Raw genomic sequence first — 20,683 nt, 5'->3', positions numbered from 1 at the left:
TCTGTGCCTTTTGAAAAAAACACCACATATACTCCAAATCCTTGTAGATCTTTACACAACAGTGAAGCTGTATTTTTTGTGAACAATTACTGTAACAGACTGGGCGTTCCCAGACTGATGCTGCCCTCTAGTGGCCACTGGCCCCACTTGTTACAGTCAGGAAAGAAACAAATTCAAAGTTGTCTGAAAATACATAATCGTAAATCATTATCATTTATTAAATACAGAGAAAATGGCTTCAACTAGATTGCATGAACTAAATGAGCTTCATGTCTTGTCTCGTCTTTCCTAACGGAAGCGATGATGCTCAGCAATATTGCGAAAGAACCCCTAATTTACACAGCATCTCAATGGAAAACTCACACTGTCGACTCAGTATCAATGGCTTTATTCCTCTTTTGTCCCCTCAACACTGACCCTCCAGGGCTGCTCGAGAACCATCCGTCAGGTGTGAACCCAGACGCAGAGTGCTGCGACGTGCGGTGGGACATCAAAGTGGACAACCGTTCAAGGGGAACTCTGAAAAGGACTCACCCGCCCTGCCAGCACCGTACCTCCCTCAGCTCCTCGGCAGCCTGCAGACTGTGTAACAGCCGGCTCAAACTCTGCCTGCTGGTTCTCGTCCTCCTACATACTGTTGCCAGCCTCACCGCATCCCACAATGCAACAGGAATAGGCCTTCCCGCCATCACGTCTCTGGAGGAGAGCCCTGCCAACGAGGAGTGATGGAGCTGCCAGGAGGAGGGGAGGCTGCTGGGAAGGAGGCCGGGAGGCGGGGGGAATTCCCTCCCCATGGCAACTGCGACGGAGAAATACAGCCACAGTTGTGCGAGCAGCTGCAGTCTGTGCTTGTGGATATTCTGCAACAGCCTTCTGGCAACTGAAAAAGTGGGACAGTTTTGAAATGAAAGACACTCAAATCAATCAAATAAATAAACAAGTAAACAAACAGACAGAAGAGAGGAGTCAACTAGTCCCTGTGAAGGAACAGGGACTCTGCCACAGCCTTGCTGAGTGGGAAGCTCGGCTTCCTCATGGCTGAGTTTCTCTCACTACGCTTTTTTACACTGTGTTCCAATTATTGGTTTCTGTTGCACTGGCTGACTATGGAATAACACAATCATATTCTCAACCCTCCATAAATCATCATTTGTGTTTGTTTCTGGGTCTCACATACAGGAAGGTTCCTCAAAAAATGGGTGTGATGGTTCCTTTTTCAGATTGTACTGTGTGTGTGTGTGTGTGTGTGTGTGTGTGTGTGTGTGTGTGTGTGTGTGTGTGTGCATGTGTGTGTGTGTGTGTGGTGCAGCGAGCACCTGTGAAGGTCCCCAGTCCCTGTGCAGATGCTGGATTGTCGGCCATAATCAGATTAAAAACTGGGCTTTGAATGTGACTCTGATGTCCATATTAAGCACTCTGTTTAACACAGGTTCATGGTTCTTTGTTGATAATATTCACTAGTTAACGCTGTCTTGGTAACGACTAAAACACTTCTGTAATGGTAGGTTACGGCGGTTAAAGCTAACACTTGGTGAGCTCTCACTGCTGCTTTCAAACATCTCTGGTATCCATGGTTGAAGTGATGTTCTTCAAATACCTTTTGCCAACCTGGGATATTTGTTTTGTATAATAATCATCTTAAAAATGAGGTGGATCATCTGTTATCAGAAGTTGGAACAAAGCACATAAAATAGTTTTTATCCCACAGAAAATACCATGAAACTGTGTTAAACCTGCCTTGACCAAAGATGCATTTTAAGGCATTTTACCAAATCCACATTCAGATTGTGGCCACATTTCAGCCCGATTGCTCTTCCCCTTCAACTTTTTGATAATTTTGTTAAAGATAGGATCCAGTCAAAACAGCATCAGCAGCCTCAACTGCAGATGTTGCAGAAGCTTTCTCTCTGTATCCTGATGGCTGCATTTGATAAACAATCAAGTGTGACTGACAGCTCAAGAATCAACTTTTTAATGGATCATCAGCTCTTCTCCAAAACACTTTTTGATCTGGAAGTTGCCATTTTAAGCTCAGGCCTTTTTATTCATGGGGAACACACGGACTGGATTTTATCTATCGTTAAGACTTTTTTTTTTTAATTATTAATTATTACTTTTGCCAAAATATATCAAGTTCATAAGGAAAGTTAGCATGCTACCTGCAAACCAAGTTAATGTTTCACCCGTTGATACCTGGAAAGAACCTCTGCCTGTTGTACTGGGACGGTTAGTCGAGGAAAGTTAGTCACCGGTCGGTTTGGATCCGACCCATCCTGTAGCATACCCATTTTTTTTGTGTTTTCAAAAATCACACATGTGTACCATTAAATAAAGGGCTTACTAGATACACACTCCATTCAAACGTCATCAGTTCAGACACTGTCATGATATTAAGGTAGAAAATCACGGCTCATTTCCTGTTTCTTTGTCGCTGAGTTCCACCAGCTGTTGCAGGAACGGATCAGAGCGCGAGAGGAGCTGCTCCGTGCTTGTGTGAGCATCATTTGATCATTTTTATATATTTCCACAGATGTTTACCAGTATGTAAACAGAGGGAATGGTGTGACCTTAAGGGCTGACTTCTTTGTTTTAGTTCCTAGAACTTCTGTGGTCTCTTCGATGAAGGCTCTGAGATCAGGTACTTCAGCCATGAGGTCCCCCCAACACTCTCAAGTATGTTGACGACTTTGACAAGATGTCTAACCAACTAGCTGATGTCAAGGCTTTTAATACACAGCTTATATGAGGATCAATCATCCATTGCTGTATCTGCTTTTTATGTACGGTACAATCTGCCCCACCTCCATCTTCTAAGGCCACCAAATGCTGCTATTTTACCCGCCACCACTAGAGGGAGATTCTTCATTCATTAATATGGCGTGAGTTACGGGCGAAGTCAGGCCTCTTGAGTTTGTGTCCAAAGTGAATTGCTGCCGTTTTCTGGCGAGCACAGCAGCAGCAAATCAGCTTCCTGGCCAAACATGGAAGTGAACTAAGAACCATTTAAAGCCAGGGGTTAAGTGCCAAAGCAATCAAGCAAATGAGCCCCTCTGAAAACTGCTGCTTTAAACGTTGAACCGCTCAGTGGTGCAGAGACGGTGTGTGTCGGTTTGCAGAAACGTATTTCATTGTTTATGATTTCACAAATTGGCTGTTGGACCTGCACCAAAGCTGCACAGATCAGTGCACGTGTTGGGGGGAAAAAGGTGTGCAAGCTTTCTCTCCATCGACACTAAAATGCATCCAACTGAAAAAGAAAAGTGCACATTGTCCCCACAACAGTCTGTAGCGGTTGCCACGTCCCCTCACCTGCCAACCAGGAGAAACTGATGTGTTTTACCCTCTCACACCTGCACCTGGTGCCCCGTCACGCCTCTCACCACAGTCCTATTCTCTATCTTGTGGATCTATGCAGAAGCCCATTCTTTTTTTAGTTCATTTTCTTTATTTTTTTATGTTGTAAATACATTCCCCAGCGCGCTGAACAACGTCCGTCTCTGCGTCCAGGTTTCCTAGTGTAATATGCATTGACGTCACGCTGTTGCTTCTTTATTCCAGTCAAGTTTCTTTTGGTCTGACATTACTGGTGTAAAAGAGGTTGTGGTGAGGTTTCACCATCAGACTTGTCTTCAACCTTATTATGAAAGGGTGTGTGCGTGTGTGTGTGTGTGTGTGCGTGTGCGTGTGCCAGTGTGTGTCCAAGAGAGATTTATGATTATAGAGATGACAATGGTTCAAAGTCATATAGACGTATCATTACAGTTATGATTATTATGATTGCTATTACACTACCAGTATATTGTAATATTATAGATGCTTTAGTTGAAGTAACATTTAGTTTTTTTACAAACAACTTTGATGAAATAATTTATAAGACAGTCTCAAAAGTCATGATCTTTTTGAAAAGTATGAAAACTACTGCTATGATGATTAAAATTGTGTTCTGATGAAAATAAATAGAGACATATATAATATGTGCCTCTGGTGTCTTTATTCGTTTTCTGTTGTGATGCACTTTCACGTTCACCAGCATGCACTCTCTGAGGAGCTCATGCTGGCACCTGGTACCTCTGTCTGCACCTCATGACTCCCCCCGGGACATGACTCCCCCCGGGACATGACTCCCCCCGCCATCAACACACATCCTCTCTGGCACGGTGTTTTTGACCGGCACGCTTTGGCCAGTGTTATTCTGAAGAAAATCTTAAATTCCAGCAGATCTTCGACACAAATCACTTTAGATTTAAAAAAAAAAAAAAAAAAAAAAAAAATCAGTTGATGATGTAATACGATTAGCAGACCGCTAGAGGGAATGCTATTATAATTTAATCCGCAGAAAAGCTTTTTAGTTCTTTCAAAATATAATTTAAATCCCGATAATGTAATTAATAAAACCAAAGTTGGTCGAAAAAACTAATATTTGATTTGATTACAATTTTTACTATTTTATTTTATTTCTCAAATGAATCAGGTAGTATAACTGCAGCATTTATATGTTGTTGTTTTTTTTAACTGTATATAACTTCGCAATTACTGTTATGTGTAAATAGTTACAGCTGTACAGTTTTTGAAAAATCTATTTATGGTATATTATATTCGATTTATTTTATTATTATGAATTTACTCCACAATTCACACTTTAAATTATGTTGCAGGACTATTTTGAGCTATTGTTTTACCCCCAAATTATTTGTTTAAATTGTTGTGAGTTTAATCTTGAGTAAATAAATGCACTTGTTAAACGCGTTCCAGCTGCTGGTTGTCAAAGCTAGTAATGGCCAGTAGGTGGCGCCATTAAACAGAGTTCAGACTGGACATCAGAATACCGTAAACATTTGCAGGTTCCACTGGTTACTGTCCAGTATCTTTAACTAAATCGATTGTGTTGGTTGCTACTAAAACACATAACCGAGAGGAGTCAAACCTTGGATTTTACTGACATTGCAATCACAACTTATGTAAAACTGCTGACCGGGAGGAATAAACACTCACCTTTAATATTCTATATGTTGACGCCCATATATTAATTCATCACGTTATTGAGATTCCCATTAGGCGTGATTTACATTTACATGAAGTGACTCCTTTGCAGTTTTTGTTCATATTTCTTGGGTCGACAGAGATGTATTTATCTGTTGTTCCAGGCTGCTTCTAAATGATATAGAGTAAAAAAAATTGCATTTTCTCCCACAGCTCTGGGCTGGAAGTCTTTCCACTTCGGATTAAAGGCCTCAAATCCATTTCACCATGTTGGAAGGATGATGCGCTCAGCTGACTAATCCTCAACTAACCCACCAATAGTCAACATCCAGTATTCCACCTGCCATTCAAATGGCAGATTGTCTGCAAGCGTGCACGTGTGTGTGTGTGTGTGTGTGTGTGTGTGTGTGTGTGTGTGTGTGTGTGTGTGTGTGTGTGTGTGTGTGTGTGTGCACTTTAAAGGTCATATGGTGTGTTTGTGAAAAAGAATGTATAATTGTCCAGTGTTTTCTAATGTGTGAATTCAATGGTTTACTAATGAGAGCAGCCCTCAGCTGGTGTAAAAGGATGTTCATCACAACAGATAGATTATATTATTATATTATTATATTATTATATTACTTATATTAAGTGGGATCTACTGTAGCTGATCATTTGGGGCATCTGCCAGACGTTTAAAGACTGGATTTCAAAACGCAGGCAATCCATTTTTTTCCCTCCAGTTCTTCATTGATCTGTAAATCCCCAGTGGATCCTGTGGTGACTGAACCGAGAGTAACCGAAAAACTGAGCCGAGCTGAACTAAGACTGCTGCTGCCGCTGCTGCCGCTGCTGCCGCTGCCGCCGCCGCCGCTGCTGCCACTGCCGCTGCCGCCGCTGCCGCTGCCGCTGCCGCTGCTGCTGCCGCTGCCGCTGCCGCTGCTGCTGCCGCTGCCGCTGCCACTGCTGCAGGTGCTGCTGCCGCTGCTGCTGCCGCTGCTGCAGCCGCTGCCGCTGCTGCCGCCGCTGCCGCCGCTGCTGCTGCCGCTGCCGCTGCTGCTGCCGCTGCTGCCGCTGCCGCCGCCGCTGCTGCTGCTGCTGCTGCCGCTGCCGCCGCCGCCACTGCCGCTGCCGCCGCTGCCGCTGCCGCTGCTGCTGCCGCTGCCACTGCTGCAGGTGCTGCTGCCGCTGCTGGCGCCGCTGCCGCTGCTGCTGCCGCTGCTGCTGCGCTGCTGCCGCTGCCGCCGCCGCTGCTGCTGCTGCTGCTGCCGCTGCCGCCGCCGCCACTGCCGCTGCCGCCGCTGCCGCTGCCGCTGCTGCTGCCGCTGCCACTGCTGCAGGTGCTGCTGCCGCTGCTGGCGCCGCTGCCGCTGCTGCTGCCGCTGCTGCTGCCGCTGCTGCAGCCGCTGCCGCTGCTGCCGCCGCTGCCGCCGCTGCTGCTGCCGCCGCCGCTGCCGCTGCTGCCGCTGCTGCCGCTGCCGCTGCTGCCGCTGCCGCTGCTGCCGCTGCTGCTGCCGCTGCTGCCGCTGCTGCTGCAGGTGCTGCTACTGCTGCAGGTGCTACTGCTGCTGCTACTGTGCTGCTGCTGCTTCCATTGCTGCCGTTCCTGCAGGTGACCCGCTGCCACCGCTGCTGTGCTGCTGCCGTTGCTGTCTCTGCTCACTGTTTGGGAGCAGTTGAAAAATGTCAGCCTGCTATGATGTTTTACAAAGTTAAAGCCTCTGAAGTCCTTATGTAATAGCCCCTGATGGCAGTTCTTAAGCCAGCCCTCTGGCACTTCTTTTCTTCTTTTCCATTTGTTTTTGCTAAATTGTGCTCAGGTTTTATGGCGGAGAAGAAAAAGCAGGGCTTTATGCTTGTTTTTTTGTGGGGTTTTTTGTTGTTTGCACAGCAGCATCATTGGAAAAAACAGTTGCTGTCTGCAGCACCAGTTACGACCCAGTAGCATCAGTTTTGGAATCCTGCAGCCTCCTCAGCAGCAGCTAATGCTTTAGCGATTCTCTGCATTTTACATGACAGAGTGTAAAGCTTTCCCAGAGCTGCAACAGAAAGATTTCACACAGGAAACGTGCAGAACATTTTTTATACATAATGCAACAGAAAATGTCTCCAGTCTGATAAGCAGTCTAGACACATTTAGTCCCCCTAAATGTTATCGGAGTGTGAGGTGTCACTCGGCTGGAGCTCCCAGTATTTGGGACCGTTCCTGATGTCATATCGGTCCACAACTGAGCCTCCCATCCCAGAAATCTCTCGGACACCTGCTGCACTCAGTTTTCCAGACCTCTGCAGCTGATGTTCAGCATTGTCCTGCAAACATGGCAGCAAAAGTTCGCTTTAATTACGGAACTTATTTTACTTCTACTTGCTTTATTCAAGAGGTCGATGACAGAGAGAGAACCTACGGAAAGGTCTTCCGTCCTCTGTTGACTGTTCACCACCCGTCAGACATTCACACAACTGGGACGGCCTCCATCCATCCATCCATCCATCCATCCACCCATCCATCCATCCATCCATCCATCCATCCATCCATCCATCCATCCATCCATCCACTCATCCATCCATCCATCCATCCATCCATCCATCCACTCATCCATCCATCCATCCAGTTATACAACAATAATCTTTCTCTCACTTATTGAAAGAACGTCCTCTCTCCATCATATGGACGTCAGCAGCAGCTGAAGCAGGACATAAATGCACACTTTATTAAGGGGTTCTGTATGGTATTCAAGCAATCTGCTGTAATAGTTCTTGTTTCCCATGACTACTGACTAAAAGCATCACTTCTGCAGATGGAACCTTCACTTGTAGTTACCCCATGTTTGAAAAAAGAAATGTTCAAACATATAAAGAACAGTGATAAGAGTTGGGTCCATTCTATTTATGTGCTTATGTAAGTAAAAGCAAATCATTTTTGCCATTTCACATCTGCCACAAGTGAAGGCAGAGCAACATGGCAGCATAAAGAGCTTATGGTGCATCCAATTTATATCAGGCATGGGCTGGTTTATGAGATGAACCTATTATATAACTGCCCAGCTCAGTTAGGAGTTAAGACCTAATGACAGAACACCCGTCACATTACTAATAACATTTGATCTAGGAGTCTTCAGGGTTATTAATCAGATGTGGAAGTTAATAACGACGTCCCTCAGATGCACCCAAAAGGACATGTGATTAAATGACATGACATGATGCATACACCCCTTACCTACCTGCCCATATACACAATCCAAACACAGAGACCATGCGGACGCTAAACGTGGCCTTCATTCTCATCATCACATCACCATGGCTACACTTCAAAGAGCTTCAAGACCCACACACACAGTAGCTGAATGTGGAAACATTAGCTTATTTATTTGCATTTCTTTGTGCCAGAGGAGGTGACGGCTACTTTCACATCACACGACAGGAGAGTGAATCTTACAAAGTCCATTGTTTCAGCATTCCTCATATCACCATTTTCATCTTGCGAAGGAAGAGCTTTAAAAAAAATGCAGCTGAAAACCAGATAAAGTGTTACCTGTCAACCAGTCAATGTACACGTCTGGACTGGTATTTCTAACATTAGTGTTCATGAAAGGGCTGCAATAGTGCAGTGTAGAAACTGATTCATTCACTGTACGAACCGGGCAAAGGAGACAAAAGATTTTAAAGTTAATAGATAAAATGTTAAAATATCACCATCCGTCTTCCTCTCTGCTGACGGCTTGAATGTTTTAGAACAGACTGATCCAGACACACATTTATGCATTAAGACCTGCATTAAGCAGACAAATATCCTTGTAACAATTAGTTGTCCTAAGAGGAGCAGAAAACCACACTGAAAAAAGCCCCAACACACAAACACACACAAACACACACACACACACACACACACACACTCAAGAACACGCACCCACATAGGTCACATCAAGAATCAGCGATTAGTCCCAAATGGAGCTCAACCCTGACTGATAGCATCTGTTTCTAATGCCATCTGTCGCAGACATCGGCTGCTGGCTGAGGCAGGGACTTCTACCACAAATGATGCAGATGCATACACACTGAAACTGAAACAACATTGTCTTTCTGCTACAGAGAATAAACAATTAAAAGCCTAAAAGACCAAATAAACACACTAGACTACTTCTTGTGTATCTGCATGTGCTCCTGTGTGCTGGCCTGTATCGCTACCTGTTAATGTCCTCGTCCTACCTGCTCTGTAACTGTCTTCTAATTGTCTCCATGTACTTATGCCCCATTCCCTCACCATTTAGGAGGCCTCTTTTGCCTCCTGGCAGGCTATTGCTTAAACAAAAGTGTACATGGTGATGATGATGATGATGATGATGCTGATGGTGATGATGATGATGATGATGGTGATGGTGATGATGATGATGGTGATGATGATGCTTTAAACCTGCTGGGTGTAAACTCTGGCTCAGGAAATGGAAAAAGCTTTGTGGCGTTGACGTGCAAAACCAGACTATCTTTGCATAAATTGTGCATCTCTTTTTTCCCACTCAGAGAAGAAGAGGGGCAACTTGGACTCCCTGCTTTGCCTCAGTAAACGTGCCTTCAAGTGCAGGGATACAAATAGGGGATTTCCAAATTCCTCATTAGCTTTGTTCACAGTAAAAAAAGATGTGAAAATGCTGTGCGCTGTCCCTCCAGTATTCTTAATAAGGCCTCTGTCTCACAGATGGTTTAGAATGTCTTTTTTTCCCCCAGAACCACATGAACACGTATGCTGTCTCACATGCATGCGTGTCCATGTGACAGGCTAACAGCAGAGCCCTCCACTGCAGGCCTGGTGTTCGTTAGACTTGCCACAGCTTTCCCTCTCACCGCGCCGCTCCGTTCAGAAACAGACCTAAGGGACGTCTGCCTCAGAAGTAATCAGCGTCGGTGGCCTCTCAGGAGCCGCTGCTGACAATGAATCACACACTGTAAATAAAACACCGCACCAGAAGCACAAGTGACCACCGTTAGAAGGGAATGAAAGTCGCGCTGCTATGCACATTTATTTATTATTATCATTCACTGACGCGAACACCCCCCTCCCCCACGAGTCTCCTCACCTGCCAACCGAAAAATGGATGCACTTTTCACCCAGAGAGCAGGATATTAGTGCAATCACAGGGGTTGCACGACTGGTCTCCATTAATTTGTTCGCCCATGTTGGAGCTTCTCCTTAAATTGAATCATTAAAATGTGTGCTGGTGTGCAGAAGAGTGCTGACACAATGTCAGATATGGCATGAATTAGGGCTGTTAAGGGAGGGTAAAATCAAAAATAGCATGATCACGCCAGAAATGACTTGGCATTGCTCTTAGCTGAGACCATAGGGACCGAAGAGAGTGATCCTTTCCATCTATCTATCTATCTATCTATCTATCTATCTATCTATCTATCTATCTATCTATCTCTATCTATCTATCTATCTATCTATCTATCTATCTATCTATCTATCTATCTATCTATCTATCTATCTATCTATCTATCTATCTATCTATCTATCTATCTATCTATCTATCTATTGAGATTGCCGTTGCGTGGCTTCTCGGAAGGAAGATAAATGTGGTTGCCGCTGGCAACAGACGTTTAGTTGTCACTGTTCTTGTCAGAATAGGGTTAAAAAATAAACAAAGACATTTTCAAAAGTTGGACAGTAATTAGTAGAAATCGATTCGTTTTGCTTCACCTTTACCCGTAAGTGGAAATCAAACCATAATCTAATACAGAGAGAGCAGAGACAAAGAGTATTTTTCAATTTTGGGGCACTTTATTGTTCTTGGAACAGTCTTTGTATCTAAAACTGCTCTCTGACATTGTGGCATGACTATTTGAGTGGAAGTGGTGGCAGCAGAGACATTATGTGACTACAGCAGGGTTGGTCAGGAAGGTCTTTGATGAGCAACCTCATCTCAAACAAATATTTGAAGCAGTAAATTCCTTTTTTTTTAAAAAAAACAAACAAACTATCTAAGCTGTAAGATGAGAAGTAATTTAGCTAAAAACAAAATCATTTATGTCTGATGTTGTAACATCTGGCTCAGGTAAGCACAAATTATGTTTATGTTAAGAACTGCATCTTCTCAGCTCCCCATCAGTGCCGTGGGTTTGGCAACGACTCTTATGAAGAGTTGACAGCAAACAGGTGATACGGTCTCAGTAGGAGCGAATGCCTGCAAACTCTTTCCAGGGTTGTCGGCTGCTTCACCAGGCTGAAGCACTGAAAAATATAAATAAAATATCAAAAGGGTCATTAAAGATTTGAGTTAATATCACAAAGTCAATCGAATCAACATTGCTGGTATCAAGATTTGACTTTTATTACTGGGTAATTGAGTGTTTTAGAGCAAAACACACATAAACAATATGGCCTAGAGAATAAATAAAATCAAACACATACATTACATTACAATAAACAAAATTAACAGACGTTGAGTTTAAAAAACCTTTACAAATCAACGAACTGCTGTTAGTCACATTGTTCACAGATAATAATCCTTCTTGCTTTGGAAAATTTCCCACAGACAAAGCACGTTGGCTCAGAGCAGAGGCCTCCAAACATGTGGCATTATGGGATGTGAGCATCCATAGCACAGCTGTGCACTAACACACAACTGGCTTCTGTGTGCCTGAAACTGATGAAGCGGGTGAAGCGGGTGTGTTTTCTCCATCACGTCACACATAAGATTTGAAGTGATAGTGGACATGAGGCTGTAACAGAGCCCCCAGCAGCACCTGGTCCACCAGGCACCTGCTCCGCTCTTCACTTCAGCTCTACATTGGAGTTCTTGATGCTGGCACAGACGGAACAATTCAGAAACAAAGCAGAAAAACACAGAGAAGAGCATCTTGGCTGGCAAACACATAACCCCCCCCCCACACACACACACACACACACACACAACTCCTACTCTTGTTCAATTTGAGAGGGAAAAAAACAGATGTTTGCGCTGCAGTGTAAAAATATAATCCATTGCTGTGCAGCACTTCTAACCAACTCTCCGAACCAAAATAGGAATGAGCACCTTCCCGCTGACCTCCACTGTGCTCAAAGTGCAGCGCAGCCTCCAAAATATCAATCTGGTGACACTCCACTGCTCAGTATTTCAAGCACTTTATAGTGTATTTTAGTTTATTCAGTCACAAACTTGGTGGAGCTCTTTTTAAAAAACACAGTTGTTGATTTCTGGATTTGAGCTTTGGCCAATGCGGTCGATTAAGATGTGACGTGTGGGCACCCCTGGACCTGGTCCTGTTCCTTCTGCTGTATTTAGCCCCCATTTAAGCCCTGCGAGATCACTGTGTCAGCGAAGGATTCCAGTCAGCTAAGCTGCTGTGGGTGGATGTCTCCCCATCAAGGCTGAGTGTTGTCTATGTCACGCACTTTTCCACCCAGACGCTGAAACCTTATCGTGCACTTGGAGGCTGATGCAGCCTTATTATCAGGGGTTCCCATCGGAGCTGGACGAGGTATCCCAAGGACAGCCTATTGTTGCGTGTTGGGTGGTGAACAGAGGGCAAAAGATTTGTTACACTAAGTCTCAGCGGCAGCTGTGTAGATGGCCTGCGTCACCTGTGATATCCACGTCTTCGAGAGCTTAAACACTGAGTGAGGCCTTTATTTATTTAAGTGGTGCAATTATTTAAAATAAAACTATCTATCAAGGGACAAGAGAAAGATTTAATTATTCTCTTTCAATGAATCTGTTGAATTCACAAACATTTGCATTAAAAGCTTTATCGTTATTTAAATTACTGGATATTTAAACTGTAACAACATGTGTTGTGTTTCTCTGCAGACAGAAACTTTGTAGAGCAGACATTCCAAAACAATGTTTTATGTCTAAATACAACTACTAGATCAGAAGCACTTGAGCAATCACTGCTAAGTCTGGGGTAATTACAGCAAAGAATGATCTGAGGGCATGGACACTGGGGGGTGAAACACAGGAGGGTGATGAAGGGAAATGAGAAGGAATTGGAGGTCAAACAGGACTCAAACAGGACTAACCTCCCATATACCGTCAAAGTGGAAAAAGACTCACATAAACTGGACAATATATCTGAACTGAAATATGAGAAGCTGAAAGTTGCTTCATTACGACCGAGCACAGAAAGGAAATAGAGTGCATTAAGAGTTTAGGCAGGACACAGAATTATAGCTCTGCTGAGTGTCCTCACCTTTAAAGTTGTTTAGGCTGTTTCAGGCTGTTTCCACCTGCATCTTTCCTGCATCGTGTGCTGGTCACACAGGTTACAATATAACAAAGCAGCAACCCTGTCCTCATTTTTGAGCACGCGATTCCTACCGGTTAATATTTTAGTTACAGGAACACCGTGATGGGAACTGACTTAGCTCCTGTTTTTAAACTGTGTAATAACAAAAATAATGTAAAACATTATGGATATACTTTAAAAAACCCAAAAGGAACTGAAGGAAATTTCTATATAAATGAAAAAAGAGAAACGATCAATTTTAAAATCCAAAATAATACCTCAAACAGTAGCATCATATGGGAGCCGTATGATAAGTGAGGTGAGCATCAGCTGTGGGATGGAGACAGCTAAAGGTTAATAATTAGGGACCTTATGACCCTGCATCATCTTCTTGACTCCATTAAGTCTTTAACGTTCAAAGCTCATTAGCAGGAATCTAAATGTTGGGTCCTGGGTATATATATGTCACAAATGAAATGTCTCAAAATCCTATTTACATAAACAAGTCAATGCTCCAGACACACTACTAGTAGTTGTAATATTTGTAAAGTAAACTGTTCATTAACTGAATCACTTTGTCAATCATGATATTGTGTATTTCCAGTTGCTACAGACTCTCTGAGTCAAAGATTCTACTATCATCTTGTAGATAAATATATGCACATTTATATGCCACACACTGGATCATAACAGCCTAAGTGATGTTGGAAATGAGTCCGTATTTGTGGGGACTGGAGGTTGAAGTGAAGTCAGCTGCTTAAAGCAGGAAGTGAGGTCAAACGACCCCGACTGGAAAGTGCTGACTACAGCATCCCTGCAAACAATGATGCTACCTTAACAAACAGGATCGCCTTTGATGTCTTGTCATTAATGCATATTTGCATATTTGCATAATGTTTCATATTTACAGTTATTTTTTTATGGAGTTTTCAACCAGCAGTGTGACCATAAAAGCAGCTTCAGGTGCAGAACGGTTACTAAAAGACGGATGCAGAAAGCACACAAATTTTCATTTTTAATTACATTACCTTAGATCAGCACCGTCCTCTTTCATGGCTGGTTTCAGAACTCTTCCATTAAGTGTCATGAAGTGTTTCAGCATCACGCACAACTGTGCAAAGCAGGTTAACAGGCTGAGCTGAGCATCATTTGCTTCATCTTTTTATTACAGAAATCCAGAGGTCTCTCGGTGTCCTTCGAAGGTGCCCTCTGTAATTACTGAGTTTACATAGCCTGGGCAGGTTCCTCACGGGTAAATTAACTTCATGATTTATCTTTGGTGGAAACACATTAAGTGCTTCTCTAGTTTGGTATGTTCATGTTCTGCTCTTCTTTGGTCTTGTCTGTCGCTTCCTTCCTGGATTCCCGTTTGCACCTGCATCTCATCATCTCCACCCTGTCTTGTATTTAAGCAATTTTGGTTCCGTGCCTCATCTTGAGTGATTTTCTACTTCTGTGTACCTACCAACCATTTCGATTATTAAAACCCTTTTGGATCTCCACCTCTGTGAGCTGTGCATTTGAGTCCAGTAATTTAAGCATGATGCAAACATATACATCCATTTTCATGTTCTCTGACATCAGCCATCACTGAAGGCGTCCTTACCTTTAACTTCCAATAAATTAGAGAATTGTCACATGGACATGTCCTTGTAACGCTGCAGTGATTTTGCGTAATTCCTCATACGCCCCTCTTGACACACTAATTAATATCACGTCAATTTAGCTAGTTAATTTTCCCTCTAATCAAATGACGCAGATGAAGAGTCAAAAATGTGTTTTTTGGTCGTCCATCTCTTATCCCCAGCCTTTGACTTATTAGATAAAGATCTTGTGCTAGCACAGACGAAGGAAATTAAATCAAGCGTATAATGTTGTTTGAAAGCAGACCTGATGCGCCTGGAAATGTATTCATTTTCTGCCTTCAGAAGCTAATATCCAATATTTCTTGTATCTGAAAGAAAGATGTCACCCAAGGAACATATGAATATGTACGTGAGGACACATATTTGTTTCGTTTTACTGCACCTTCTGCCAGCTGTAACTTTGGTTGGGTTACCTGATCACTTTTCTAATAGGTGATGCGTTTGTAGGTTAGATTTAGGCATTTAAAGTGTTTCTTTTCCATTGAATTAATGCTTGTGTGTTGGATAAATAGCATTCTTTCCTGCAGTGAGTAACTTGCTGTAAGTATAATGAACTTTCCTATTGATTGTCCCGATCCTCTACCACATTCTTCTGATGATGGAAGCCATGATTCCAGTGTACTTTACCTTTCTCCCTGTGGAAATATCCTCTCGGTATAATGGAACACCCTAAAGGTCATTTGTCTGTCTTTGAGCCACGTTTCCTGTTAGACAGTTATAAGAAGGCACAGGTCTCACGAGAGAGAGATTCACTTTGCTTCCAGCTAGGTGATATCATCCATACTGATTATATAGCTTTTTAAACTATACTAAAGACGAAGCAGAGGTTCTTCTGTCGTTCACAGAACATCTATGTTCCTTTCAGTTACTAGAAACACTACCCAGCATAGAAGTTGGAGCCATTAGCATAATAGAAAGCAACTGATAGAGCGGTGAGTCTTCTGAATGCCACGTAGACAAGCTGCTTCTTAGCGTACATCAAGGAAGACACAATACATCTGCTGATCGTGACATCAATGAGGCAACTGTCCTCGCAATCGATATGTTGGGTTTTCCTGAACAAGCGCTTGGATTTATGGATAAAGAGGTGAAACCACCAATACACTGGTCAATAGGTGTCAGTCATCCAGACAATAGCCTTCTCATATGCCGGAATTAAAGGCGGCGCTGCTCCTTTTGGCTTACTCCCTGTTAGCCTGTCAGTAAGGCAAGTGAATGTGTTGGTTTTTTCATTTAGCCCGTGATGGAATGATCAATATCTATCTTTTGCTCTAAGCGGGTTGTCGTAGAACTATTAGTTGCCATCTGCACCTGTGACGCTTGAAATTGTGTTGTGTGTTTGGTGTCTCTTTCATTGTGTCAGTCATCATTGAGGCATCACTGAGGCACTTTGCCTCAGTCTAAACAGTCATGTGAGGCTGACCCCAAAATCAGTTAAACTTTTTCAAGTCCATCCTTCTGCCCCAAAAGATAACGATGCTTAAACACAGAAAAAAGAGCCCTGTCAGTGAGGCTAATGTCCTGGTTTTAATCACAGCTGCATGCGACGGGCTGTATCATTGATATTAAGGGTTTAATTAATGCTAATGTAATAATGTGGTTCCCTTGATTGACAGATAATTACAAACTGTCATAAACTATGACCTCTCTGCCATGTATGAGGTCGAGAGCAAGTATTTAGGAAATGTGCATGAGCAATTAGTTAAGTGGAGCACAGGAACACCACAGAGAGCGGCCAACTGGTGAGAGATAGACTGGGGCACTGTGGTGGTGCTGGTTTCATTCCTCTTCCTCATCCTGTCAAATTCAAATGCAGCATGACGAGAGCGAGCAGGGTTTTTCTGTCAAAACTCCCCTCTGTAGACTGTGAAACTCTACATACGCTGATTGTTCCTTCATATCTCCCACTCCAAATTTCCATCAAGCAGTCCAATATGTTGCTCGGCAGAGTGGCCGTCTTGACTGAGCAGGTTTTGCAACCGTCCTGCACCAATCCTCAGCACCGAGGGGCATCATGATTCGATTCATCATTGATTCGATGTGCGCTGCACAATTCATTCATCTTTTTTAATGTATTAATTTTGATGGCTGTCCCTCACATCTGTCTGAAGGCCTTTCATATGGAAGGAGGTCAAACTTCTAGATGCAGCTAAATCAGCCTGGGATCAGAACTGAAGGAACCTTTTTTGCAGATACAAGAGTGAGCTTGAGCCACGTAATGTACAAAAATAACTTGACCAAACTAAAACATGTTTTGAAAGAAAACAAATTACGACATTGACCTCAATTGGCAGCGGTAGGAAGAGCGGCACTGCTGGAGGCTGAAGCTGATGGCTGATGGGGGCTTATAAAATGATGGTAAAGGTAAAAGGGAGCATTGCTGGAGGGTGAGAATAGCAACGTCTGTAATAACATAGTTACTGTCTCACATTGTCATATTGATTTGAGTTATAATAAAGAGGCTGAGAAACCAGCTGGGCTGCTGTTGTTCTGGATAAATGAACCTGGGATGAGCTGAGGACAACAGGGAATGTCTGAAATGAGCAGTCTTAACAATGACAGCCAGAATGTAGAACGCATGTGTTGACAGTGACGTACAGGACAGGCAGAAAAATGAACTTCAGCTCAGGACCAGCAAAAGAGCTCATTGAATAAAGGATGATGCACCGGATGTGCTGACCTGGGATCTGCAAACCGTTACTGTCAGAAGGCATCTCTGAGAAGAACAGTATCAGGTGTGTATCCTAGTGAGCCAGTTCATGTGTTTTACATGTTCACTGTTGTAAACCTCCCCATCGCACACACCCAGTCCAATGTCAAGTGTTACCCTCAAAGAACATTTTGTTGTGGTTCGGTCGTTCTTAGTTTGTTGGGTTTGTGCTTTGCTGGTGTCCTCTGCTTCTCCCCAGAGGCGCGGCCGACCCACCAAACACCTGCAACACTTGATCCAACACTCCACCTTCCTAAGCTGCAGCCACCTGATCACCGGGTGGTAATTGTCGATTGTGAGTTGTTTTGGAGAACAGCTCCAGGAGGTGACTACGTCTCCTCCCTTTGAATGAAAAGCATTCTGCACTTTTTTGAGTTCTGTTTCCACGGCGATTCTTTTAGTTGATTTCCTGAGCTCTCCCTCCCTGGTGATTGACTCGCTTCTCATTTCCAGGTCCTAGGAATAAACTGTTTTTAAACATTATTCCTCTCTGCATTTTGGGTCCATTTAAAAGCATCATATCAAGAATCAGCATCTCAATTTCCCATTGTTGGTCACATGTGGCATTCTACATGTTTACAGTCAGGTGTCTCTTTGTGCCATAGCATGTTACTATAGTAACGGTTACCTAGGAGAGACACATCGAAAAGGAATCGCCTGACAGCAAAGGTGAGAAGAGTTGAGAAGAGAAGCTTGAGAAGCTAATGTGCACAAGGGAAGCAGAAAAGAACATCTTACTCACGTTAGAAATCTACATCTACAAAATAGCATTTAAATTGTTGGGATTTCTGGTTTGTGTCTGTCTTTGGCCTGCAGGGGGTGGCGTTGAGCACAATTGGGTGCAGCTGGCACTGCAGGCGGGCACACCTGTAGGCAATTTACATCTTGCTGCCTATTTAAGCAGGTTGTGCCTGCCTGTTGGTGCTGGGGTGTCTGTTCACGGTCCTGAGTGTGTGTTTGTTTGTCTAGTGTGGGTGTTTGTTCGGGTTCCTTGGTGTTGGTAGGGTGTCTATTCATGGTGAAGCTGTTTGGTCACTTCCCCTGTCCTGTGTTGGTGCTCTGCGTCTCCTGGAGGGTCGCTCCTGTTCCCAAGCTTCCAGTTTCCCTGGAGGGCCGCTCCTGTTCCTGTGTTCCTGTTGCCCTGGAGGACCGCTCTTGTTCCTCTTCCTGTGTTCCTGTTGCCCTGGAGGACCGCTCCTGTTCCTGTTCCTGTTGCCCTGGAGGGCCGCTCCTGTTCCTGTTGCCCTGGAGGGCCGCTCCTGTTCCTGTTGCCCTGGAGGACCGCTCCTGTTCCTGTTCCTGTTGCCCTGGAGGGCCGCTCCTGTTCCTGTTGCCCTGGAGGGCCGCTCCTGTTCCTGTTGCCCTGGAGGGCCGCTCCTGTTCCTGTTGCCCTGGAGGACCGCTCCTGTTCCTGTTGCCCTGGAGGACCGCTCCTGTCCCTGAAGCTTCCGGTTTTCCTGGAGGGCCGCTCCTGTTCCTGTTCCTGGTCTCCTGGAGGACCGCTCCTGCTCCCCTTGCAGCCTAGGAGAACTGCCTCTGCCTTCAGTGTCTCAGGGCACGTTCGTGTGGTGAGCGTGTCGCGCCGGACTCCTGAGTCCTCGCCGGTCCTGGGGGACTGCTGCGGGTTGAGGACTCACCGGTGTTCCGAGTTCCCCGCAATCCAGGGGGACTGCGTCTGGTTGGGGACTCGCCGATGGACCCGTGACGGGCGGACGCTGCCTCCCGATCCCCCTGCGGTCCAGGAGGACTGTTTCCTGTCGTCAGTGTGTGCTCCCCTTCCCTGTAAATAAAGCTGTTGACTACTCCACCACTGTGTCCTGGCCTGCATTCAGGACCTCTACCACCACGTATCGTAACATAAATATATGACACCTTATTCATTTGCATTCTCTGATGTAATGTATTCGATATACCCAGTGGAAACTGGCTAAGCTTTTGGATTTTGTTTTGTTTTTTGTATCCTGAATGAATCAAAACTCAAAAGTGAATAATTTTAAATTCCACTGGATCATTTGTTCCAATAAACACTCAAATAGTTCAATTTTGGAAGAAACTGCAGTACACAAAAGTACCTTCCATTCATGAACAACGAACAAAACCTTTTTTTAATAGGTGCTTTATTATACAAAAATGCACTGACACTATAACACTATAACTTTCCCTTTAGACTCATCCCTCCACTGTTAATATCCCATAATAAAGAGCAGCTATTACAGTATAGGACGTTGATGCTCTCTTGCCTATTTCACAGCACCCTTCCTGGCCCGTTTTGTTTGAAGGGAATTTCTAAGCATGATCAGCATGTCCTACATGTAGTACATGGTTATCTCAGTTCTCAGATCAGTTATCTGATCTGAGCTTTTTAGCAACTTGATAAAAGCTAAAATCCAACCACATTGACCTGAACTATCTCCTACTATTGGGTGAATTAAGCCTCTGATGGGCTAAGGTTTGTCACCTGAAGGTCAGTCTGGGGGATAAATTGATTGTAGTTGCTGTAGTTGCTGAGAGATAAAATATAAATTAACCTCTGTGGCGCTGCTCGCTACATGTATCTTACAGTGAGTGGGTGTTGATGCTGCAAAACAGCGAAACAGCATTAAACAACAGGCTCTCGCTGCCTCAGGCAGAGAGACTCAAAATAATCTGAGAAAGACTGAACAACATATTGTAACGATCACAAATGATACATATTTGATTTGAATGGGACTGATTACCTATGTTTTATTTATTCAATCAAATTGCTGCACCACAGCTCAAAAGGACTTTTCACCCACAACACTGGACATTTTTATTTTTATTTCAATATCTGAACTCTGTCGAGAGTTCTAACACACACACACACACGCACACACACACACGGACTAGATCCAAATGCAACACTCTCAGACTTTCTTTCCAAAACAAAACTTACCAAAATTACACCTCAAAACCACTTTTTTCTGCTTATGAAATAGTGTTGTTGATTCTGGTCCAACTCGTGACATGTTAGTCTAAAAAGTATAAAGAGTGGTGGGAGCAGGCTGTTACGCAGGATTATCATTTTTTTTAATTTCCAGCTTGGCTGCACATTAACCAAATCCTAATGGTGTAGTTACACTTTAATTAGCATGTGGGTTGAACCAACTAGAAACGAAGAGGCACC

General features: G+C 43.9%; 1 protein-coding gene across 3 annotated transcripts in view; it reads left to right on the top strand.

Moving 5' to 3' along the window:
* LOC130529931 (NALCN channel auxiliary factor 1) overlaps positions 1-3,972 on the top strand; it is a 53,754-nt gene extending 49,782 nt beyond the window's left edge. Inside the window, exons 3-4 of one of the 3 annotated variants that reach the window (XR_008951683.1) lie at positions 425-2,493; positions 2,594-3,972. Coding sequence is in view for 1 of the 3 variants with exons in the window: in XM_057040663.1 (XP_056896643.1) it covers positions 425-726 (302 nt within the window). In the remaining 2 variants the exon portion in view is untranslated. Of the gene's footprint in view, positions 1-424 lie in introns of all 3 variants that reach the window. The other 2 variants (XR_008951684.1, XM_057040663.1) reach the window with 2 other exon arrangements.
* The last annotated feature ends 16,711 nt before the right edge of the window (positions 3,973-20,683 follow it).

This window comes from Takifugu flavidus, chromosome 1 (genome assembly GCF_003711565.1).
Source record: "Takifugu flavidus isolate HTHZ2018 chromosome 1, ASM371156v2, whole genome shotgun sequence".
NCBI lineage: Eukaryota > Metazoa > Chordata > Actinopteri > Tetraodontiformes > Tetraodontidae > Takifugu > Takifugu flavidus.
Note: the sequence above shows the minus strand (reverse complement) of the source record. Positions and strands in the feature narration are given on the sequence as shown.